The sequence below is a fragment of the Gossypium raimondii genome, chromosome 2, assembly GCF_025698545.1.
Source record: "Gossypium raimondii isolate GPD5lz chromosome 2, ASM2569854v1, whole genome shotgun sequence".
Taxonomy (NCBI): domain Eukaryota; kingdom Viridiplantae; phylum Streptophyta; class Magnoliopsida; order Malvales; family Malvaceae; genus Gossypium; species Gossypium raimondii.
In genome coordinates this window covers 36,643,203-36,669,589 of record NC_068566.1, presented here as the reverse complement: position 1 = coordinate 36,669,589, position 26,387 = coordinate 36,643,203, and the positions used below count along the sequence as shown (strand labels likewise).

General features: G+C 31.2%; 1 protein-coding gene, 3 non-coding genes and 1 pseudogene across 4 annotated transcripts; 1 reads left to right on the top strand and 4 right to left on the bottom strand.

Annotated features, from left to right (window-relative positions):
• Positions 1-1,782: 1,782 nt before the first annotated feature.
• LOC128039506 (small nucleolar RNA snoR31/Z110/Z27) lies at positions 1,783-1,883 on the bottom strand. The gene has a single exon (XR_008194007.1). It is a non-coding gene; the product is annotated as a small nucleolar RNA snoR31/Z110/Z27 (small nucleolar RNA).
• A 272-nt stretch (positions 1,884-2,155) lies between these two features.
• On the bottom strand, positions 2,156-2,258 carry LOC128039429 (small nucleolar RNA R30/Z108). The gene has a single exon (XR_008193932.1). It is a non-coding gene; the product is annotated as a small nucleolar RNA R30/Z108 (small nucleolar RNA).
• Positions 2,259-2,325: 67 nt separating this feature from the next.
• Positions 2,326-2,430, bottom strand: LOC128039509 (small nucleolar RNA Z107/R87). Its single transcript, XR_008194010.1, has one exon. It is a non-coding gene; the product is annotated as a small nucleolar RNA Z107/R87 (small nucleolar RNA).
• A 4,989-nt stretch (positions 2,431-7,419) lies between these two features.
• LOC105789657 (UDP-galactose/UDP-glucose transporter 4-like) lies at positions 7,420-18,499 on the bottom strand (annotated as a pseudogene).
• LOC105788573 (protein ORANGE-GREEN, chloroplastic) lies at positions 18,411-21,263 on the top strand. The gene is made up of 8 exons (XM_012615520.2): positions 18,411-18,818; positions 18,921-19,035; positions 19,293-19,409; positions 19,522-19,608; positions 20,057-20,133; positions 20,489-20,616; positions 20,706-20,842; positions 21,036-21,263. Exons 1-8 carry the CDS (start codon positions 18,616-18,618, stop codon positions 21,111-21,113), a joined length of 942 nt encoding a protein of 313 aa, XP_012470974.1. The 5' UTR covers positions 18,411-18,615; the 3' UTR covers positions 21,114-21,263.
• The last annotated feature ends 5,124 nt before the right edge of the window (positions 21,264-26,387 follow it).

The window sequence follows — 26,387 nt, the reverse complement described above, 5'->3', positions numbered from 1 at the left end:
TCCTCCTTTTTATTTCTGCCAGCTTCACATTTTTTTTGAATCACAAACCTACTCTTTACTGACTTTGAAATACACAATCAACATCACCTTCTACAATTTCGCCATCAAAAAGAACATACACCAAAAACACTTCATTATATATCTTCAACCAAATTTTTGAACTCTCCTACTGAACGTAACAATTTCACCATTCTATATATGCTAGAGAACCAAGAGGTGGAGCCATAAAGAATGGCTCCACCAAAATAAAATATTAAATATTAAATTTGTATATTAAAAAAATATAAAAAAATTTTACACTTATAATAAAGTAATAGAGTCATTCTAAATGGCTCCACCAAATAAAATATTAATTTTAAAATTTTAAATTTAATTTAAAAACATTTGAATATCTTTAAAATTAATTTAAAATTAATAATTTATAAAATTATATTTAAAATAAAAATATTTAAAATATACATTTAAAATATTATAAAACAAATAATAAATTTGAAAGGTCATATTTTTAAAATTATATATTTTAAAAATTAAAAAATTATAAATATTATAAAACAAATTAAAAATATTATAAAACAAATTTTAAAAAATTTAATATTTAAAATATTATAAAACTAATAATAAATTTGAAAAGTCATATCTTTAAAATATTTAAATGTTTTATATTATTAAAAATATTTAAATTTTAAAAATAATATTTAAATTTTAAAAATATATTTAAAATTTTAAAAAATAATATTATAAAACATTTCAAATATACATTCTAAATAAAAAAATATTACTAGCAGCTTATTTCCTTTATTCTTCTTTTTTTTTTCTTTCTGCTGATATTGGTCCTATTAATCGAGCTCGCCTCGATTGGGCGTATGAGCACTTAGGGTGAGTTTAGATGGGCGGTGCGTTTATCTGCGGTTAGTGTAAAAACAGCAGTGGCGGTAAGATTAGATACTGTAGTGATACTGTAGCGTGAGATAAAAAGTAAGCTAAGTGCACCGCACTGCACCTAATCACCCATCCAAACTCACCCTTAGTCTTTCTTAGCTTTTGAGTTGACTGGGCCAACACAAGCCCAGAATTTCTAACCAAATTTTTTGCTCTAATATGATTGCTTGAAGTCACCAACGGTTCTTGTGAAATAGTAGGTATGTCGTCATTGTTGCTTGATTGGTCTTCCATAGTGGGATCTCAATTTTCCTTAATATTAGTTGCCTTTTAAAGGCCCTCAAATCTCAATCCCTTTTCCTACAAAATAAAGAAATTATTCTCAATAGCTTTCCCACGATCCTTGCTTCCTTCTCTCATTATCCTCCAGTCAATGAGGATCCATTGTATGAAGCTTTCCACCGCTCTTCGAGCTACCGATGACTGCTTAACTTCTGTCTCATCCCAAGTACTATTGTCCCATTTGTTTCTCAATCCAGGACATCTTTTTTAATCGTAAACCGCTTGTCCCTTCAGTTTAGTGATGATTAATCCTCTCGATTCGTAAATTCATTTAGAGCCTCCATGTTTCACTATGATATAACTCCAAACATTGTTCACAAAGGTTGGATTCAGCATCCAGAGATGCATAGGATGTAAATAAATTAAGAAACCATGAACAGAAGATGAATGAATATGAAAGCTAATGCAAAAACTGTGTTTGCAAAAACTGTGTTTAGCCAAGTCACAATATTATGTAAAATTTAAACCAATTGGATTTTTATTGAAACTTATCGAATCTCCAATTTCCACTAAAAGAAACAGAATAATATTAATATAAACATTACTGTTATTATCGTCGTCGTCACCATCAGAAAGGAAATATTCTTCTCATCCATAGCCTTTAAAAAAGGCTATGTAGGAAGGTGTCCTAAGATATTTTTCCAATTTCATCACTTGATGACTCTTGAGGCAAGTAAATCATAACTTTCTTGATTGAATATTTTAAATCTTTCAAGAATTATAGAAGTAACTAAGCATAGATACACAAGCAAGGATTTGCACATCAATCAATAATGAACTACCACAGATCAAGAATTGGATTATTATATGAATCTATATATATTGGTTAATCCTCATCAAATTCCAAAACCAAAAAAAATAATAATAAGGATTTGAGTGAGAAAAAAGTGAAATTCTTTTTGCCGATTCATAAAATCAAGAGAAACTAAAGAGATTGCTCAGTGGTGGCGATAAAGTTATAGGTTCGATTCTGCCAGCGAGTTTTCTTCAACGAAAATTATCGGAAGAGGGAGCTGTAAATCCTCATCGCAACCTCAAATTTGTCACCAAAAAAAGTTCAACATCGAAAAAAAATGCTTTTAACGAAATAGAAAAAGGAGCAAAGATCGCTCAGTTCAGCGGGGTGGTCGACACGCAACGTTCTCAAAAAGATGAGAAGCCTGCATTCCGGTCTGTTGAGCTTGAAGTTATGGAGTCATCACCGCGATCTACTATCAAAATAATATCTCCAATGAACAAAAATTTTATTTTAAAATAAAACCGAAAATTGAAAAAAAAACAAATTCAACGGAAAACAGAGGTTAAGAACATTAGAAGTGAGGAGAGGGAGATGTGATATAACTGTGATGGCTATATATTTATAGGAGTGAAAATTAGGGTTTTAGTAGAGTACATAAACCTAAATTTGATGGGTAAACTGAAGCTCGTGTAAAATTATTCGGGTCTTAGTTCCGGCCCTAATTCTCTATTTTCTTTGGTATTAACAGAGAAAACAGACCCGAATAGGCCTTTAAAGAAAAGAAAATCTTCCCATTATTTTTTTCCTAAAATTTGCATAATTAAAAGTCATAAATTTGGGGGTTTTATTAAAATAATACGAAAAAAACAATTGCAATGGGGTGGAAAAAATAATTACGTTTCAATGGTACACACCAACTATAAAAATATTTTTTATATTAATTAATTAATTAATAAAATGGATCGTTTTAAACAGTAAAAAATGACGTCACTAACATGTCAAGCAATATTATTTTTAAAAATAATATTTTAATAGCAAATGTATTGGTCACCAAATAGAATGCTGATGTGACCTTCTTTTGATTGGTATAATAATAAATTTAGCCCATAATATTTTACACATCCTATCAAGTTGATTCAATTTCTAAAAAATTCAATACATTCCGCCCTCAACGTTTACACCTTATCAACTTGGTTGTAATACCCAATTTTAGCCCGGGCTCACATATGGAAACATAATTTTCGAGGATATACAATCTTAGATATGATATGCAATCTTAGATAAAATATATGCAATCTTAGATATGATATACACAATCTTAGAAGATATGATTTTGTAATCTTAGAGATTTAATTTGTAGATACCCTTTAATCTTAGTCGTTGATGTAATTGATCTGTACCGTTGGATTTGGGGAGGCTCAACTATAAATAGAGGCCTCTCCCTTCATTGAGAGGGGAAGGAGATCAATAAAAAGAAAGCTATTATTTTTGCAACACAGAGAGTTCAAATAGCGGGAGATACAAAATTTTTTAACACAGAAGGTTATTTTTTTTTCCATTTGGTATTCTTCATTCGTAGTTTCGTTTTTTATTTTATTTTTATTTATTTATTCTGCTTAAAAATACGAAGAAAAGAAAGGAGGAAAGGGATTTTACCTTTTTTCATCGAAATCGTCGGATGGTTGCCATCTCCGTCGCGATCGGAGTGTTGGCATAAGCGACAATGCGCATAAAATGGGTTAAGAAGAAACCCTAGCAGAGAGCATTTGTTTTTTTATTATTTTTTTTTCTTTCTACTGCAAATATTTTTTTAAAAAAAGGAAGAAAACTGTTTTAAAACCTAAGGGCAAAACGACACCGTTAGGTTTGGGGGTGGGTCTGCGCGTCAACCCGACCCGCAGGTTGGGTCCGCGCGTTTTCACCCTAAATAGGTAATTTGCACGATTGCCCCTCGGTGTTTTCACATTGTTCCATATCTATTTTTTAAAATTTACCCGGTTCATTTTCAATTCATTCACTTTAGCCTATGTTAATACACAGCGTTTTGGGAAGTTGGGTTATTGCCCATCTGGACCCCCATGTCATTCGCGTGTGGCATTTTCGTCCCTCATTTTACTTTTAATCCCATTTGTTGCCTGCTAATTCGATTTCAATTACAATGTGACTTTTTTTTTACTCAATTTATTACCTTTTAGCATTATTATTTTATTATTACTATTTTTGTTTTATTCCCATAATTGATACGTACATTAATTTTCATTTATCTTCTTACACGCATATTTTTTTTAATATAGAGTAATCATTATTTTTTATGTATATATGTAATTATTTTATATATATATATATATAAATATATTGTTATATTTTTAAAATGAATATTTTATATTTATCTATATACGTGTATATGTTTATGTTTTTAAAATGCTCACATACATATATATTTTTAATACATATTTTAATCTATGTATTTTTATATTTTCTTTATTTCATAAATGCATTATATATTTATATAAATTTTATAATTCAAAATTTTATATGTAAATCTTGTGCTTGTTTTTTCTTCCTCATAATTTCGATAAATATATTATGTACCTTTTATTCTTTATGCGTTTTGTTTATTTCATTCTTTTGTTTATCGATATTATGTTTTTATTTATGTTTTAAAAGCATGCTTTTATGTTAATTTTGTTTATTTATTGTTTATATTATTTCTATACAATTGTTGTACTTGTTATTGTGACTTTATCACACGCATTCAATATAACATTACATCATCTTTTTACTTGAATTTAAAAATAGAACTTTTCAAAACAGAGATAATACTCGTATTTAGAATTTTCAAGGAAATTGAGCCCTAACATATTGGGTTCCGATTTTCTTCGTTAAATCTAACAATCGAGTATTTCTCTTTAATCAAAAAATAAGAATTCATTATTGGGAATTCAACACGTTGTGTCCTAACGTATTGGATGTGACGCATTGATTTCTCGAAATGAAGATTTTTTTTCTAAAAAATAATAAAGGAAATATTCCAAGTTTGGGATTTTGGAGGAATTGTGTCCTAACGTATTGGGCCGCGATTTCTTAAATCTTGAATAAATGGATATTCTTTTAAATTTTTATTACACGAGTATTCTGGCCTAATCCATTTTTGAGGAAATTAGAATGTCGTGTCCTAACGCATTGGGTGTGGCATTTTCTTTCTCTGAAATGATAAGGGTCTTAATACGTAACGTTTTTAAGTTTTTGCTAAGGATTATATTTTTCAAATTTTCGACATTAAGACATTAATTAATTAACTAGGTACCAATTTTTGGGCGTAATGAGGGTGCTAATCCTTCCTCATACGTAACCGACTCTCGAACCCGTTTTTCTAAAAATCGTAGACCAAAATCATTTTTAAGTGACCCAATCACACTTCAATAAAAGATTGGTGGCGACTCCCAATTTTCATTTTTTAAAGTCGACAATCTAAAATTTTTGTTTTTCAAAAAAATGGTTTCGACATCGGTTATTATTCTAAATATTCAAAATTTATAATTATAAAAATATTTAAAAAATAAAATTATAAAAATAAAACAACTCAGCCATTTTTATGAAATAAAATAAAATTATAAATTATAAAATTATAAAATTATAAAACAAAAATATAAAAGAAAAGAAAAAGTGAAAGGGTGATTGTAAAAGGGTGCTGCCTTTTGGCGACACCCTTTTAAATTAAATTTTTATTTATTTTATTTATTTTATTGAAATACTATTTTTATAGGTAGTGTCATCTCACATGGTAGTGATATCGCCTTTTACAATTCATAACGACGTAACTATTTTTTCCAATTTTTTGTAATTATTCATTTTTAATAATATTTTAATAAAACCCTGTAAATTAATATGATATATTATGTGATCAAACTTTAAATGTTAATATAAAATTCATTTTCTTCAAGAAGATTAAATTGAAGGCTTGGCTAAACTATAATAGAGGTTATCCAATTATGTTTTTTTTGGTTATCTAATTATGAAAAGTTATAAAATGATCACTCAACTATTCAAATTTTCCTTTTTTTAGTCACTAGCTAGATAATGTAAAAATAAAAACACCTAAAATCCAAGATAATTGGGTGCAGGAGCAAAGCTAAAAAAAATGGGGTGGAATTAAATTGTATAGTTTTGCAATAGTAAAATGCAATTTCATTATTTCAATAGTTTATATCTTTCTAATTTTAAAGGATTAAATCAAATTTTTATCTTTTGGGGGCAAAGTGCAGTTTTATCATTATTAATTTAAAATTTTATAATTTATAAAAGGGACTAAATAGAAAATTTTTCATTTTAGGGTGATCGAGCTCCTGCTAGCCCCTTGGCTTCAACACTAGTTGGGTGACCAAAAAGACAAAATTGAATAGTTAGATGATTATTTTATAAGTTTTCATAGTTGGGTAACTAAAGAAACCATAATTGAGTGATTATTGATGTAGTTTATCCCGAAAGCGTTTAATTCATTTTGTTATATTACCATTCCTAATGATATTAATGCTTTGTCCCATTCTTTTCAAAAGTGCTTTTGAAGATAAAAGAAAGAATACTTTTTTTTTAGCTTTTACTTTTAGAAAAAACACTCAGTAAAATAAAATTTTTAACCCTTATTTATAATCTATTGAATTTTATGTAATATTTATATTGGGTATCGATTGTTTTCCTATTGAAATTATTTCAAAATATAACATTATATATTTAAATTTGTAATGGTTATATTTTAATAATATTTAGAATATTGATTATATATCCAAATTAAAAATTCTAAATAATTAATATTAATTGCTTATAATATTTAAAATTATATTTCAGATACCAAAATATTAATAATGAGTTACAACAAATTACTTTTTATATTCTTACTAAAATATCATAATATTAACGACTTTGAACATTATTTAAATGCATATTTTTATTTCAGAACATCATGTCTAAAATAGACATTTTATTTCTCAAAGAGCATAAAGCTAAAAATTGCACCTATCATTTACGACGTTAATCACTTTGGCACTTATTCTTTTTTTAACCACTTTATAATGTTATTTAAATCAGACCAGCAGATCAAATCGAAAACTGTCCAATATACCAGTTCGAAAGAAAAGGTTAAACTGATTAGCCTATAAACCGTTTAGAACCGCAAATCAAAAATTGGTTGAACCCAGTTTTTTGTTTTTCTCTTCAAAATTAGTAGGTGTTTACAATATTTTCTAACTTTGCAAATTAAATTTTGCAATAATAGTAAATATATATACATTGCTGGTTTAGATCTAAGAATATCCAAATTCTCAATCTCATTTCCAAATTGACCTATATTTGATTTTTCTTTTTGTCTACTTTTTCCCTTTTAACTTCTATTAGTTTGGATTGTCAATAAAACGAAATGATTAATGATGTAATCTTAGGATTTTTTTTTGAAAAATATTGAATTAAATATAAACACAATTGAAATAGACAAAAGAAAGAAATGGCAATCTTGAATTAAGAGCTAAACCCCTAAATAAAATGATATTTTTTTTCAAAATTAGGGGTTTTCTCTCTTCATCTTGTTCATCTACTACATTTTCTACTTCTTTAAAAGAGGTTTTGGTTTCTTTGTATTTACATTTCATCCTTGAACCCTAGGTGATGGTTTAGTATCAGGCAACATCTTCAAAATAATTCCTATGGATATCAACAACAATCCTGACTCGTGGCGTTTGGTTAATGGTTTTGTAAATATCATGTACAACAACAACAAAGTTACAGCTTTTCTAGCCGTTGTTGTCATGGCAATTATAGCTATACCGAAAATAACAATCAAGGATAAAACAAACACTTGACTGATGAATGTAGCCATGGCTTCAAACACTAGAAAACAGTAAACGTACAGATGTTGAGAACAAAAACTCCATGCCTTAAAGAGCTCTCTTGTTAGAACTATTCGCACAAGAAAGGAATCCCAACTATTGTTGAGCAAAAAAAATCTCCATCTATGCTGTTTCTGAATTCATGGTGAAAATTGCTCTTGAAAATTACCCAAAAATGCATCTATTGGGGATGACCCGATAAAACAACAAACAAGTAAAAATAGTAAAAGAAATTGAGAAATTGAACACACAAATTTAATGTGGAAAAACCCCTCCAAAGAGGATAAAAAACCACGAGCAAAGATAATTTTACTATAATGGCAAAAGAATGAAGAGTACAAAATATGGAGATAAAAAAGTAAACCCCGAAAACAAAGAACCCTCGATATGTAAACACAAAATCCTCTAAAAGTGTTATGAGTTCTAATCTCTAATGGGTGTATTTTCTAAGGTTGTAAAAGAGTTTATTTATAGGCTAAATTCATACGTTACATAATAATAAAGTAATCTAGACTAACCAGAGTTTGATTGAAACAAATAAATAGAGTTTAACTGGAAGATTATTTCTCAAATTTGACTGAAATAGAAGTCACACTTAACAAATCTCCACCTTAACTCATATTTCCACAACGCCATCTTTGCCAAAGCCCACCACGGGCTTATCTTGAACTATACAAGGTGTAATGGCCCAAATTTGAGGTTATCGGAACAGTGGTTTCAGGACCACAAATCCGATGAGAAAAATTTTATTTTTCTTATATTTTTATGGTCTACAATTTCACAAAATGATTTCGTGAAAATTTCGTTCGAAAATTTCGACGTTTGGGCACTCAATTTAGTCAAAAGGACTAAATTGTAAAAAGTGCAAAAGTTGAGTTCTACATGTTAGAGGTGTCCAATTGTTATGAAACTTTAAATTGGAGGTCCTTATATGGTAATTATACCATTGGTAACTTGGTAGACAAAAATGGACATGAGATAAGTGAAATAGAAAATTTTTAAGTTAGGGGCAATTTGGTAATCTAGTAATTAAAATGAATTAAAAGGGAAAAAGATGGCAAATTATGCTCATCTTCTTCATTAGGACGAAATCAGCAAGGGGAAAGCCATAGTTAGGGTTTTCAAGCTTCCAAGCTCCATAGTAAGTGATCCCAAGCCCGGTTTTTAATGTTCTTTCGTTTTGAGATCCGGTAGCTTAATTTAGCTTATTCTAGCAATAATTTAACCTAGGGTTTATATTTGGAAAAATACCCATAGGTGAAAAGTGTTTATTTTGATGTTTTATGATAGAATATGAGGCTAGAAATTATGTTAAACAACTTTTGCTAAGCGATTTTAAGTGAAAACGAGTAAAACGACATAATCGGTAAAATACCTAATGTTCATAAGTACATGTTAGAGTGGGAATTTGATGTTTCCATAGAAGGAAAATGTTCAGAATGTTATAAAACATAAGAATAAGAGATGAAGTTTAATTTCCGAGCCTTGGGGCAAAAATGTAATTATGTAAAGTTTAGGGCAAAATTGTAATTTTGAAAAAGTTAGAGTCGAGGGCTGTTTTGATGAATGTGATTATTAAATAAGTTAAATTTACTATTTTAGATCAAGAAGTACGAAACTCGAGGTTAGACAAAGGGAAGAATAAAGTTGAAGACTAAGTTGGTGAATTTGGCTATAATTGGTACCGAGGTAAGTTTACGGTAAATAAATGCAATATTTCAATATTTATTATTAATGCTGTTAATTTCAGCAATTATGAATTTATTTTATGAATTTATTTGATGATGATCCAAGCATGAAATGATAGAGAATTAAAATTTAAAAGTCCAGTTAATACATAAGGATGGTCTTGGATACGAATGTCATGACATTTGGGTAAAGAGATCCCATGTAAGACCATGTCGGGACATGGCATTGGCATCCTTAAGATCATGAGAGGTCCTCAGTAAGACCATGTGCGGGACATGGCATGGGCACCGAGATGAGAGGTCCCATGTAAGACCATGTCAGGACATGGCGTTGCACCAGATGAGAGGTCCCTATAAGACCATGTCAGGACATGGCATGGGCACCGAGATGAGAACATCCTGTAAGACCATGTGCAGGACATGGCTTTGGCATGTTATTATCGAAGAGACCCGAGTATCCTTATTGTTCCAATGTAGCTCAACGGGCTAATAAGCGAATCATATTCATGAAAGTTCGGTTTAAAGCATAAATGGCAAGCTCGGTAAGTTATAAGAGTTACGAACTTATTATACTATCAATTGATGTTCAACGATGCAGCAAGGATTGAGTAAGTTATGCACACAAGTATTCTAAGTAAACAAGTAAGAGAACTAGTATGAGATTAACTAAAGAGTAAACTAGAGATATAGACATTGAGTTTAATTATTTAAGTTAAATATTGTTATTTATTTGCTAGTAAACTTACTAAGCTTTATGCTTACGTCTTTTATTTCTCTTTCTCTTATAGTATTACAAGGCTACTTCAAGGATCCTAAAGAAGTCGGAGATCGTCCACACTATCAACCACAAGCGCTTCGGTATTTTATGTCGAAACACGTTTGAGTTATGGCATGTATAGGGATTTAGTTATTCTAAATGTTTGTATTTATGATCTTGCTAAAGAATGATGTGTAAGTATTTGATGATGAATGGTTGCTAAAATGGTTAAGTATGGAAGTGTTTGTTGTTATAAAAGTTTAGGTGATAAACTATGAATGGAAATCATAAAAGGGTAAAATTTTGCAAAGAAACAGAATTCAGACAGCACTGTGACGTGACTTTGAAAAATCACCTAGGATGGTATAAAATGAATTAGAGGATGAATGATATGTGGAATTAAATCCTGTTGAGTCTATTTTCATGGCAAAATAACAGTGTAGCAAAAGGAAATTTATATTTTAAGATATGTAAATTTTAGTAAGATAGGGTCAGAACTATTTTTAGAGTCCCCTGTTCTGAGTTTAGAAAATAATTAAAAATTGTACAAAAATGGTTATGAGTTTAAATTTACATGCTTAGATTCCTTAATGAGTCTGTTTTCTGTAGGAAGAAGTAGGAATAGCATATGAAAATCCTATAATGAGAAAAGTTATTTTTAGTAACAAGAGGTCAGAATAGTCAAATGGTGAAACAGGGAAGACTTTAACTAATAAACTGTACTAATTGGCTGAACCAAAAATTCTAAAAATTTTATGGTAGGAAGATATATGAGTCTAGTTTCATGGAAAATTTACGAAGTTAAATTTTGAGTTCCGTAGCTCAAGTTATAATTAATTTAGTGACTGTTGCGCAATTGGACAGCTTTGCTGTAAATAGTGAAAATAATTTGCAAAAGTAAATTTTTATGCTCCGAATTAGTAAGATAAGTTAAGTAATGCCTCGTGCTCGACTCTGGCAACGGTCTTGGGTAAGGGGTGTTACACAAGGTATTAACTAAGTCGCATCTGTTCTTAGAAACTGGAAGACTTTTAGCCTTCAACTTGTACACTGTCAAATCAAAACTAACCCGGGTCTAATTTTCACGAACACAGTGCCCTAACTTTTCAAAACCTGCATCCAAAAGAGAACCTGTAACAGCCCGATTTTTAGGTCTAGTTGGAACAGTGGTTTCAGGACCACAAATCCGATGAGGAAAATTTCGAGGACGAAATTTATTTTAAGGGGGAGAGAAATGTAATACCCCGAAAATTTTTACAGTAAGATATTATCTTTGATATAGTAAGGAAGTAAAGTGACAAAAAGGAGAATTTTGAGTTATGACAACATTGGGAAGTATATTATGACATATTAAATAAAGAAAGGATTAAATTGCAAAAGTGAGAAAAGTTTTGATATCCAAGAGTAAATACTCAAAATTTGATGGGTTAAAGTGTAAATATGAAAAGTTGAAGGATCAATAGTATAAATATTTTAAGGGTGGAATAATCTAGAAACTAAGGAAAATGGATGAATTGGGACCAAATTGAATAGATGAAGAATTATGAGGGACTAAATCGTAATTTTACCAAATTAAGTGATGACTCAAGGATGAAATTTTAAAAGATCTAAAGGCAAAATGGTCAATTAGAATAAAGAGAAATCTAGAAAATAATAATGATGTTGGAGATATTTTATATTAAATAAATAAATATTAGTTTATTAATATTTTAATTTGATTTTTAAATGACATTTTATTATTTTATTATTATTTTATTTAGTATATATATATGTGGAAGAAAAGATGAAGAATCATCTTCCTTTCCCATGCATTTCACGTTAGAAGAGAAGGGAAGAAAGAAAGTTTTGCTTTCTTTACAATTTGGTCCTTCCACCAAAAATTTACCATTTTCACCTAGAAATCAAAAGAATTTCCATAGCTACCAAGAGAGAAAAATGTTAAGGAGACTATGAGGAGCTAGAATATCAAGTTAGATTCGAGAAATAGAAGCTGGAGGAGAGACAAAATCAAGTTAAAGATTGAAATCAATAGAGCAAGGTAAGAACATCAAGGTTTCAATATATTTTTAAGTTTGATATTATTGAAAAAGTATGAAATTGATGTTAATGTAGGGTTTTATTATATAAGGTTATATGTTCTTGATATGTTAGTGAAGGAAACAAGAGGAATTGATTGAAAATATTGTAGAGAAAGGAAAGGAGGGTGTTATAAATTTGATTATCAACATCTTGCACTAAAACAGTTTTGGACAGCGAGAGTAGGTTAACTTTGAAAAATTACCATAAATTGTGGAAATTGAATTAGAGGATAAAAATATGAAATTAAAGATTATTGAGTCTAGCTTTTCATAGAAGAAATGATGTAAGTAATGTAATTTTAAATCATGAGATATAATGAATTTTGTTAGATAAAGTCATAATGAAATCGGGTTCCCTGTTCTGACTTGGAAAAATCATTAAAATTGTATAAAAATAATTATGGGTTATAATTTATATATTTAAATCCTTAATGAGTCTATTTTCAATAGAAACAAACGGGTACATCATCCGAATTCTATAAGAAGAGATAATTAATTTTTAGTGAAGAGGGGTCGGAACTGTCGAACAGTGAAAAATGGGAAAATTTAAAGAATAAACTGTACTTATTTGCTAAACAAAAAATTCTGAAAATTTTATGGTAAAAAGATATGTGAGTCTAGTTTCAGTGAAAATTAACGGATCTTAATTTGGATCTCTGTAGCTCAAGATATAAATAAATTAGTGACTCTGGCTCAGACAGACAGCTTGAATTTACATACAGGAAAAATAGTGATAGTATGGATAATGTTGTTTAAATGTGTTATACACATTAAGGATGTGGAATGGAGAGGAGGAGGAGGAAAATTGGGAAATATATGAATTATTTGTGTATAATTGGTCATATGTTTGATTATAATTGATAAACGATGAAACAGAAATGATGCTTATATTTGTGCATTATTGGTCATGGTCTAAGCTCATGTGTGAAAATAAAGTTTCATAGGATGTGTATGGTATATTCGGTATATGATTTGGCATGAAGTAATGTCATGAATGGTTTATGAATTAACACATGTTGGTAAGTGTGATACATGAATAAATGTTGTGCTCATCCATGCTTATAATGTTTATGCTATATGTGTATTTGGCTAACATATTTGGCGTACATGCTTAGGCTTTGGCCAAGTAGTGGTTGAAATGGTAAAATATTTAGTTGTGATCATGTAATCTCTAGTGAAATGGTTTATCATGTGGTTAGTTCCAAAAAGAGTTATGTTTAAATACACTAGCTTGCGACTATGGTTGAATGATATGTTTATACCTTGTGTGATGTGCATAGGAAATGAGTGTGGAAATATAATGAAATAGTAAGTTCATATGGCTGAAAATTTAATGATTACATGTTAATTTCATGAATTATATAATGTATGATAAGATATATTTGTTAGTGAATTGAAAATAAAATAACAATACGAAAACTGAATAAATGATCAAATTGAGTGGAACATCGGATTTGAGTACTTCTGATCAGTGACAAGTGATAAGTAGTAGCTTCAGCTACACTTATCTGATCAGTGACAAGTGGCAAGTGGCAAGTGGCAAATGATAAGTGATAGCTTCAGCTACACTTATCTAATCAGTGACAAGTGACAAGTGATAAGTGGTAGCTTTAGCTACACTTATCTGATCAGTGACAAGTGGCAAGTGATAAGTGATAGCTTCAGCTACACTTATCTGATCAGTGACAAGTAACAAGTGATAAGGGGTAGCTTTAGCTACACTTATCTGATCAGTGACAAGTGGCAAGTGATAAGTGGTAGCTTAGCTACATTTATCTGATCAGGGACAAGTGATAAGTGATCATACGTAAGACCATAGTTATACTATGGCAAAGTGAAAGTGAAGTACTCAATTTTCCGTAACTGCTCCCTAATTTGATTAAGGATGGTAAGTGACAAATGGGCCCAAAAGAATTATAGTAAATGGATAAGTGGTAGTGAATTTATACCAGGATGATGAGTTGAATTGATGTTGTTATATAAGCTAAAGTGATATTTTCATTACAAAAATTGAGAATTTCATAAATGTGTTAATGAATGGTATAATCAATAAACGTTGAGTTAAATGATAAGTACGTATTAGTATTGAACTTAATGATTTGAATTGTGAACATGAGAAATTTGGGAATTGAGTGAAATGGAAATGAAGCATTGAATTATTAAGACTTGTGAATTGCATGAATATGTATCGGGTCTCGTAGGTCCTATTTATTATGAATATAATATTTTGAGGATATATTATGAAGAATTACAAAATCATGTTAATAATTTGAAAGTTTTAATTTAGATGAAGTTTTATAACTCGGTTAAATACGTTTACAAGTGTATGTATTCTGGTAATGCCTCGTACCCTATTCTGGTGTCGAATACGGGTAAGGTGTGTTACAGAACCTCTCTTCAACAAAACAATCATACCTTTTTCCCTCCTATGACCAAGTTGTCTTCGCTCCAAACGAGTTGACTTCGACTCCGTAACGAATGAGGGACGTTTGATTTCACTGGCCACTGTAGAACCTTCCAGAATATAATGACTATCCATCCTTTTACCTTTTAACGAAACGAGAGTTCCACGAGATACCTTAATGCTGCTCAACTCGATGTTGATTCTGCATCCTTTCAAGTCTAAAATACTCAATGAGATGAGATTCTTTCATAAATCAAGTACATACCTAAAATTTGAGAGTGTCATAATCGTCTTATCATGCATCCTAATTTTAACAGTACCAATACCAATTACCTTACTGGATGAATTATTTCCCATACGCACAACTCCACCTTCAACTGAACTGTATGTGGAGAACCATTCTCTATTGGGACACATGTGGAAAGAACATCCCAAATCTAGAATCCACTCGGACGTAAGCTTGAAGTTATCACTCGTTGACACTAACAAGAAATCATCATTGCTTTCATCGGCCAAATAAGCACCAGCTACAACTTTTTCGTTACTCTCAACAGCTCTTTTATTTTACAGTTTATAACAATCTGCTTTGACATGACCTAACTTTTTACAATAGCGACACCTTTTGTCTCGCTTCTTGGATGCTACAATTTGCGTTGCTATCCGAACCAAACTCATTGTCGAGTTTGTCTCTACTTAACAAATGGCCCTTCACATATTCGAACGAGAGCTTGTCTCTACCATAAATCAAGGTCTCCCTAAAAGACTTGTATGAAGGGGGTAAAGAGCACAATAATAGCATAACCTGATCTCCATCGTCAATCTGAACCTTAACGTTCTTTAAATCATTTAAAGAAGTAATGAATTAACTGATGTGATCTTTAAGAAGCTCACCTTCGTTCATGCGAAACGTAAATAGATGTTGTTTCAACACTAAACAGTTAGCTAGAGACTTGGTAGCATAAAGAGTTTCTAACCTTTTCCACAAAGAGAATGAAGTCTTCTCCATCAATACCTCCTACAGTACTGTATTTGCGAGGCACAACTGGATTGTAGACAAGGCCTTTTCATCAAGCTCTTCCCATTCTGTTTGATTTAGATTCTCAGGCTTTTTCCTGGTAACAACCTTTTTTAAGCTGGTTTGAACTAGAATTGTCATCACCTGAACTTGCCACAGATTGAAATTTGTGACACCATCGAGCTTCTCAATTTCAAACCTTGTTGCTTCCATATCTTGTCTACGAAAATTGAACTACCTATGATACCACTTGTTGGGGATCGACCTGATTAAACAACGAACAAGTAAAAATAGCGGAAGAAATTGAGAAATTGAACACACAAATTTAACGTGGAAAAACCCCTCCAAAGAGGATAAAAAAAACTACGGGTAAAGATAATTTCACTATAATAGAAAAAGAACGAAGAGTACAAAAGATGGAGATAAAAAAACTAAACCCCGAAAACCTGAAAACAAAGAACCCTCAAAATGTAAACACAAAAATCCTCTAAAAGTGTTATGAGTTCTAATCTCTAATGGGTGTATTTTCTAAGGTTGTAAAAGAGCCTATTTATAGGCTAAATTTATAGGTCAAATAATAATAAAATAATCTAGACTAATCAGAGTTTGATTGAAACAAATAAATAAAGTTTAACTAGAAGATAATTTCTTAAATTTGACTGAAATAGGAGTCACACTTAATAGTATCCATGATTAAAGCACCCGAAATCGTTATCACATCAATTATGCTAAAATTTGGAGATGTTTAAGCATCTACTAAAGTGAAAAGGATGAAACCAATCACAAGCAGTGAAGCAGAGATGTATTCATGAAATGGGTATTTCCTTCGCAAGTCAAGAATGAAGGTACCCATAATCATAACTGATAGTGCCTTGTTAGATTTAAACATAATTTGGGCAGGATAGTTAAGGTAAGCCAACGAACCCTTGGTTAATTTATGAGAATACCTGATAGTTTGATATATGTGTCCCATGGATTCACAATTTGCTTCATAATAAAGCCTTGAAGTTATATCAATATTAGGTAACAAATCCTTGTACAAATGTAACACCTCTTACTCGACCTGATCGTCGGGCCCGATTTATGGGATGCTACAGTCGTTGCCGGAACAATTATAAACATTTAATAATCAATTTACACTATAATACATGCATTCCTACTCAAAACGTCTTAGAATTACGTTATACGATCTTTTTCGAGACTTATTCAAGCTTACAAAAGCCCATTTACTAACCTGAGCTTGAAAAAGGACCAAATTGTAATTTTTTAAAGCTTTCAAAATAGGTATCAGATACCCTATAAAGGTACTGATACCATTTTGGCTTTCGATGTTTTAGAAAAATAAAAATAAAAATGAAGGTACTGATACTTAGAGGTGTTCATGGGCCGATTCGGGTCGGGCCCAACCAAAATTTTAGGTTCGTTTGCTAGGCTCGGGCTTGGTTTGGCCAGAAAAATGGGCCTGAAATTTTGTAGCCCAGCCTGGATAAAAATGTTAAAACTAGGGCTCGACTCGCCCGTATTAAATTTTTATATTATTTATTATATAAATTTTAAAAAATATAATACATCAAAAATACTAAAAATATTAAAATAAATGTTTCCCACCAAATTGAAAATAAATATATATGTATACTTAAATAACACTAAGATAGGTGTAATTTAACAAGCAAATGCCTCTAAAATAGTAACAAAATTATTAATAAAACAATAACAACAAAATAATATCAACATATTATAATGGTAACAAGATAGTGAAAAATAACAAGAAAATAGTAAAAAAATAATTTTTTTTGTTTTTTGCATATTCGAGCCAGACAACCATATTAGTTACATACGTTTGTTGACATGTTGGAGCACATTGGTGCTCTCCTTTTTCTTTATAGAAAAATTGATTAATTTTAATTTTGGTTCATCTTGAAATTTAATTTTTATACTTTAATATCTAATATAAATTGGTTTTTTTATAATGTTATCAATTATCACAAATAATTAATATTTTAAATTTTTAATTAAAATATTATGTGATTATAGATAATTTGAAAGGTCTTAAAGATGAACACATGACTTCCCATTTATTTTTAGTTTGCCTTGCTCTTTTTTTTTTTTTTTTTTGATATTACAAGAAAATGGTCAAACTTTAGATTAACCTTTTATTAAGTTGAAATTTGAGATTTTATTTATATATTTTAATTTTTGTCATAATTTGATAATCTATTTCTATAATATTATTAGTTAGTTTAAATAGTTAACAATGTCAACTATGTTATTCAAAATGTTGATGTCAAACTTTTTAAGAACATTATTTTAACAAAAAATATTTTATTATTACGAGTTTAAATGTGTGGTTTTAAAAAATTCACATCGACATTTTATTATTATTTTATTGTTATAATTAATAAGTGTTTTTTTTAAATTTCAAAACATTACACTAATAAATTTAATAAAAAGATTTTAATAATGATAACAATAAAAATTACAGTCTGATATAATCTTTGTGTACGAAATTTCACTAAACAAATAATGAAAAATGGAAAGATAGTAGTATATAATAAAAACAAACCACACAACACAACCGACTCTGAACCGGTCATCGATGAGTAATGATAAACCGGTTAAAATATTCCTACCACTCGCATTTGCATCAAAATTTTATGCTTCCACTTTGTCTTAAACCTTCTCCTCCCACCCTCCACCTTGTTCTGTTCCAAACAACATATCTTCTTAACCATGAAAACGATCGCTTAATTTATGGTTTCCCAATTGAAAAGTACAGAAGAACAACAAGATTTGATTGATTGAGAGAGGAAGATAAGGTTGAAGACCTTTCGAGGATGGTTTCTTTGAGTCGAGTCTTGGCGGTTTCCTATACGATAAAGCCATCCATTCCCTGCAACACTTGTTCTTTAAGCTCTAGATTTCCTCAAAAGAAACCCAAACTGAATTCGAAATGGCGATCCATGGCGACTGAACCTGACTCTTCTTCCTTCGCACCTTCTATTGATTCTGATTCTTCCGCTGATAAAGTTACAGCCGGGTATTTCTTTTTTTCTTTTCTCTGGCTTTGTTTAAGGTTTTCATGTTGTTTTAGATGCTATTTCTGATTTTCTTTTCTATGTGTGATATTTAAAATGTACAGATTTTGCATCATAGAAGGGCCTGAAACAGTCCAGGATTTTGCTAATATGGAATTGCAAGAAATTCGGGATAATATCCGAAGCCGGCGAAACAAAGTGTTTCTGCAAATGGAAGAGGTCACCCAACTGATTTCATTTTCTTGCTTTGGTTATTTCCATCGAGTTTTTTTCCAATATCAATAGGAGATGTTTCTGCATCAAATTGAGAGTTGTGATTTTCATTGAGTTTTAAACACCATTAGCGGTGTTGCTGCATAGCTTTTGATTTCCATTGAGTTTCCGGTACCGATAGGGGAAGTTTCTGCATATGCTCATCAAGTAGTCAATGTTACTGGAAAGAACCATATGCTAACTTGAAACCTACCCAATTCTAGGTTCGGAGGCTAAGGATACAACAACGCATTAAAAGTGCTGAACTTGGCATTTTAAAGGAAGAGCGAGAAATAGAACTTCCTAATTTTCCATCATTCATCCCATTCTTGCCTCCATTGGTAAGATACCTTTTTTCTTTTTGTTTATCCCCCCCCCCCCCAACTTGTTCCTAGTTCCACTGTTTTGTTCATTAATCATATTTAACCGATGTATTATGTTGTGTACATACAGACCTCAGCAAATCTGAAGGTTTATTACGCAACTTGTTATTCTCTTATTGCTGGGATTATCCTTTTTGGTGGACTTATAGCACCCACTGTGAGTCACTCATGCTTTCAACTCTTATAATCTAGTCTCTCCTCTGATGTGAATGGCTGAGTTAGTTGTGGCGGTTTTAAGTTATGCTACCCGTACTCTTTGTGTTAAACACATCCAAATGTGTATTGGGTATGATCTTCCAAATATATGAAAATATTGAGCATACATGGACACATATCCCTAATTAACACTAGTCCTAAATTCCAACTAACATAGCTTTTAGGAACAAAACAAAGGAATGTGTTTTCTGTTGAGAGGATAAAGTATTTGAAGGGGGCACTTCATACAGGCAAGAATGACAATGTTCACCTCATTATACTGATGCAAGAAGTTTTCCTTGTAGCAATTTGGGGATGGACACTTTCGGTGATGTTAATATAAATTATGAAGATCTGCATATCATAACTTATTTTGCTTTATATTGTTTCTTTTTGTTCCCACATTATAGCTGGAGCTTAAGTTAGGACTAGGGGGCACTACATACGCAGATTTCATCAGTAGTATGCACCTGCCAATGCAATTGAGGTATGGCAATCCTCTTGTTTGTAATGTATGTTTATTATTTTGAAGATGTTTGAACTGAGCTGCTTGATTGCTTTCGTTTTTACCATGAAGTCAATGTGTTTTTGGCTTCCTTAGTTGCACTTGTTTCTATCAAGCATACCCTTGACGGTGTTGAGAAAGATGACAGATGCAGTTGGTGCAAGCCAGCTTATGAAAACAATATTAGACATTTTGTTAGAAAGATTAATGGCTAATTAACTTACAAAAGTTTGCTTCTACAAAGAAGAAGCATCTGTTATTTGTCTTCAGTTTGGTATACTGGATGCAGTTTTGTTTCATGTAGTATTAAACATATTTCAGTTGGTGGTGAGTGCAGTCAGGTTGATCCTATAGTGGCATCATTCTCTGGAGGAGCTGTCGGTGTTATTTCAGCCTTGATGGTAGTTGAAATAAACAATGTTAAACAGCAGGAGCATAAACGATGCAAGTATTGTCTTGGAACGGGTATGTATTTTTTCTGAAATTCCCTGTTTTTTAAATCCCCTACTATGTTCCAGGTACTGTATTTTCATCAAGGTCAATGGTAAATGCAGGATATCTTGCTTGTGCTCGCTGCTCAAATACTGGATCACTTGTTCTTATTGAACCTGTCTCAACAGGTAATGGTGGAGACCTACCTTTATCAACTCCCAAAACAGAAAGATGTTCAAACTGTTCAGGTTCTGGAAAGGTATGGCTTCTAAAAACGTGTAGTCTCAATAGTTTGTTGTCTACTTATGCGTATCAACTGGGGAATTTTAATGAATGGAAGGATATTTTCCTTATCCAATTTGGGAATTTTAGGGTTAGATTTGATGGATTTCATTAGTTCACATAATCCGAGTGTCTTCTCATAATCAATATTTTTTTGAATACTTCGGCAGGTCATGTGCCCTACATGTCTCTGCACTGGAATGGCAATGGCTAGTGAACATGACCCACGAATTGACCCATTTGATTAGAGGTGCATTATCACCCGCTTACTCTTTGTATGGAAATGTAGAGCTATTGTTGATAAGATAACCAGTCTTTTTATATATACAAAAATATCCAAGCACATTGAAATGAATGTTAGTGAGATAATAATACCTACTTTTGAAATCATTTAGCCATACGATGTCATACAATTGATGATGGTCAAGGTTGGTATGTTTGACTGCAGCTAGGTATTCGTCAATTTGGAATTAGTGATACATCCAAATAACGAAATAAAAACCTCCTACTTTGATCAATTATGTTTCAAGAAATGGGAGTTTTAAGCACTTTTTATCTTTTGCTTTGCTCTTCCAAAATGTGTAAACCGTAAATCATTTGTTGACCAAATACAGCATTGGTTTCCTCTGATATAGATTCATCGATGTTGCCTCACCTGCGTTTGTTATGAAGGATGGAAAAGTTTACGGACTCTAAAATATCATTTTGATAATTTAACTCAACTCACAAAACACAAGTGTCTAATTAACTAATTAGATTTCCAATTACCAAATTAACACAATGAAAAAGAAGCCATGAGTTGACTAAAATCTAAAAGTTTCTATTAATTATTTAGTATGAACTTTTTAAGATTTGCTTGCGTAAGGGCGTTCAAATAAGGGTTTTTATGCAATTCCTTCAGCATGGATGTCCAAGGATTCTATAATTGGAATTATTTCGTTTTGTTTCATGGGCTTCGTCCTTCTTGGTGCAAAATATGGTAATGGAGGTTTCATGTGGTTCACACTTGATGAGTCAAAAGCCACTTAAGAAACCATGTGTTTGGAGTGGATGAGACTTGATAATGCATCCTAGTCCAAAGGTTCGTCCAAAATTTAGGAGGAGGAATGGGACAAAAGAATTAAACAAGAAAAATGAAAAAACAATAGGCCATTTTAAAATGTGAGTTGGACTCGGGCTTGAGCTGTATTGTCCGTTTTTAAGTTTGTAATGTTTTATATTATGTTATTTTTATATTTTATGTAATTTAGAACACATAAAAATTAAGTCTATAATAGTATTTAATACTATTATAATGTAAATATTAAAATTGTTAAGATGACTATATATAAAATTTTAATAAATAAAAATATATATTAAATTATTAAATATTAAATTAAAAATAATATAAAAATATATTTTTAAAATTTTTAAAAAATAATGAGTGGGCCTAAAATGGGTTTAGATGAACTATTTACAAATATGGGCAGGATTGGGTAAAAGTTTAGACCTATATTTTGAGTTGAACGAGGCTTAAGTAAACATAAAGTGTGTTAATATCATGCTTAGGCCCGACCCAACCTATGAACACCTCTAGTGTGGATCCCACCTACTGAGTATCCTTTAGAGTATGGTCAGTGATAAGGTCGTGGAGAACTCAAGTAAGATGTGGCTAGATATTATGTGATAGGACCTGACACAATTGTGTTCAAGTTTAAGGAGTTGGTCATTAGAGCCTCGAAAGTGATGAGAGTTTATGTATATGTGTACCAAGAATATTTCTTTGGTATTTTATAGTGGCCACATGTTTTCTAAGTCACGAATGTTCCAAAATGGTGAGCCCTATCTAGATTTTCCATTTTGACGCTTCAATTAGGCTAGGGGAGATGATTATGGAAAAAGTAAGTTTCCTTAGTAGGCCATCTCCTTTTCCAAGTGAGGAAAGCTTGGTTATGTATAACAATTGCTTCTCAATTGAGAGATAGATTATAAAGTGACATTCTCAAGATGTTTTGTTTGTTGTAGTGGTTTGAGTGATACCATGTTGCTTTTGGTGAACCTTGGGGATTTCTTTTCAGCGCTAGCAAGCTTTTCATCTTTTTAGTAGTTACTAAAAAGGTGACTTGCGTGCGTGTTTGGATGCATGTGTAGTCGCCTTCTGTTTTTGCTTGTGTAATATGCATTTAATGCATTTTCCCTTATTGTAAACTGAAACGATGCATGATTTAACTTTTGTCTTTCTACCTATTGTAGGCTACTCTGTGGGCCCTATTAGTTGTTGTAGGTTTTTACTAGTCATTTCATTTTAGTGCTTTTGAATGCCACAATTGTACTTTTTTTTATCTTTGTAGTTTTCTAGAGAAACCTTGGTGTTTTTTTCGTTCAAAGTTTTTATTTGTGGGTTCTTTTGGAGTTTATACGAACACCAATGGAAGTTCAATAATATGTTGTGTTGTGGCACATCATCATGTTTCACTCATGCATTCAAATCAATGGAAGTATATTTATGTAGAAAGTACTTGATCTGTTGTAATTTGATATGTCAAATTAAGCTCTCCATTACACTTGAAGAGCTTATTCTCGAGCAATTTAGATGCCTTTTTCGTGTTCTTATTTAGTTTTAACTTTTCACTTGATTAAGTGGTTTTGTGTGATTTATGCTATTTTTTAGACTCGAGTTGGCTAAATGCGCCATAGGGAACCTAGCAAGTTGATTGAATGTGTACAGAGTCGATGGTGGCCCGAACGTGAAGAAAACATCACCTAGAATGGGGGGTATTGCGATATTGATAACTCTAAAATATAGAGTTATTTTTAGTACTTTTTAACATATAAAATATTCAAATTCTAGGTAGTTGATAACACTTATAGTTTTTTATTTGTAATTCTGTTATATAAATTCAATACTATGAAAATGTGTTATTTTAACTAATTTTACACTAAATACTTTTTTTTCCATCTTTTTGAAGAAATAAATGGACTCGTTTGGGAAAAGAGAGTAGAAAGTTAAGTGTTGGGCTGACTTGTTAACATCTTTAGACAACCCACTAGGGAGATGAAGTCCCAAATCGTCCAACCAAGGGAAAACTTGTCCATAAGACCTTTACTTCAACCATGTTCCTTGAATCAAGGAACCACCAAGAGAGAATCAAAGGGATGACATCACTTCCTCGTCCAAAAATAGTAAACCATCCATTCCTCTTCCACAAAATAAGGGCTGACTACAAAAGGGAGAAAAACAAGGGATTTTCATAATATTTTTAGCATGGGATGTTGGGGGATAAACTAGTATAAATAGGGCTTTCATTCATTCATTCATTCATTCATTTAGGGGAACACATTACATTTGAGAGAAAAAAATATCAGAGTTGAAAGAAAACAGAGAATTTGAGAGTTGCCAAATTTGGCACTGAGAGAGTAATTCTGCATTGGAGCAAAAGAGAAGAACAAGGAAGCAGCAGCACGAGCAGTGTCACAGAAATCACCAAAATTGGCTTCTAGTTTCTTCCTTTTACTCTTTTATTTTGTTCAAGTTGATAAACATGATTGCAACTTATTCTTTTACTTTCTATTAAATGATTCTGACTTAATTTTATTAATGCTAGATTAATTGCAATTCCTTAATTTGAATTATTCGTACTTTGTTAATGTTGTTCTGTGCATCGGTTCATTTACTCATTCAAATAAAATTATACCCATGTTTACTCGTGCATAATTAATGTTGGGAAAATTTTGAATTAATTATTTAATACAAACAAGATGATAATTAGTGGACACAATATTTGAATGGTACATGTTTGATTTCTTGGAAATTAAATTAGTAATGGTATTTAGCAATATTTTTACCTTGCATAAACATGAGGTCTGCTTATGAAACTTTGAAGTTAATTGAACATAGAAGTATGCTAAAGAGGCTTAAAGGTTGAAAATTTTGATTTCATAACTTCTAAATTCTGGGTTAGTAAATAGCCAATTTGCCAACGGATTTACCGTAACATCATTAACATTTTTTTTTATAATTTTGAGTTAAGGGACAATAATTAATCTCGCTTCTTCATGTCATAGTAATTTAATCTTGTGTTTTGTTGATTTTTATTTTGTGTTATTACTTTCATTTGTTTTGCATATTTAGAGATTTAAATTAGGTTAATCAGTAAACTAAATTCACATTTAATTATTTGTTTCACCAACTTGCCATTTGATAATTTCACAATATTTGCCTCACATATACAATCCCTATGGAGACAATACTCTTTACTTACTACTTTATTACTTGTTGATGACTGTGTACACTCGCACATCATCGATTAATTTCGTGACAGATATCGAAGCATGAAAATTGTGATACCCTTGATGGTGTTGAAACGAGAAGAATTGAGGCCATCTTTAGTGGTATCGCGATACCAACCATGGGTATCGTGAAACCGAGACCCCCAGGTTCCCCCATGCCAAGACTACCGTGGGTATCATAATACTGGAGCCTAGGTATTGTAATACTCCTGTCAAGTGGAGACAAAAAATTACTGTAGCGGTAGTCATTGTCCAACCTCAACACCAATCAAAATTAGACATTGAGGGATATTTTGGTCACAAAAATTGGGTTGTAATAAGCTGAAAAGTTATCTTTTGGCTGAGAGAAATACATAGTTTTACATTCTTTAACTTTTATCATCTTTTTAGCTTAGGGTTTAGTTACTTTCTTTATTTTTTTAGGGTTTAGACTTTAACTTTTTTGGTTTTTGGTTATGTAGATAGTTTGGTTTTTGGTTTTTGGTTAACTTTCTTTGTATTTGCACTGCAGTCATTAGTTTTAATATAACTCACCCTTGTTTTATTGTACCTGTTAAAAATCTTACCTTTTGTGTTTTTACTTGCTACCATTGCTACCATTATTGTTTTCGCTTAAGTTTTCCTTCTTAACTTTTCTTTGAGTTTACTTTGATGCATATTTTGGTTAAATTTTAGATGTTTACCTATTTAGAATAGCTAAATCCTAAGTAGTTGGTTGACAAAAATGTTGTTTTGTTAATTTTTGGTTTAGAGGCTAAATCGTAAAATCTGGACTAAATCGAATAGAAGTCAAAACTTAGGATTGACGCCCTTAAAGGAAAATTTAGATGAGTGAGACAAAGAGGAGATCTCATTGAGCACCAATGTGATAATCATAGATTAGTTTGGTGAGGTTAAGAGATAAACTAGACTAATTTGTCTAACTTGGTAAAATTGTGACCGAGAGGTAAAATTAAACCAGTTTAGGAGTGCAAGTGATTTAGTCCCTGATCCGAAGGTTAATTAACAACATGAAAGGCAACCAACTATTGTCTATTATTGATTTGTTGATTTCGTAATTTTTTTATATTAAAATTTAGTCCTTTTCTGTTTTAGGTAATTAATTAGCACAATTAACCTTAACTATGGTCTATCGTAATATGATACTTAGTAACTAGTTAGCTAGACTCCTTAATTGCATGCCAATTGTTTAGGGATCACTCAATCCCTGACTCCTATAGGTTCGATCCTTGGAATACTCGGGTATTCCATTG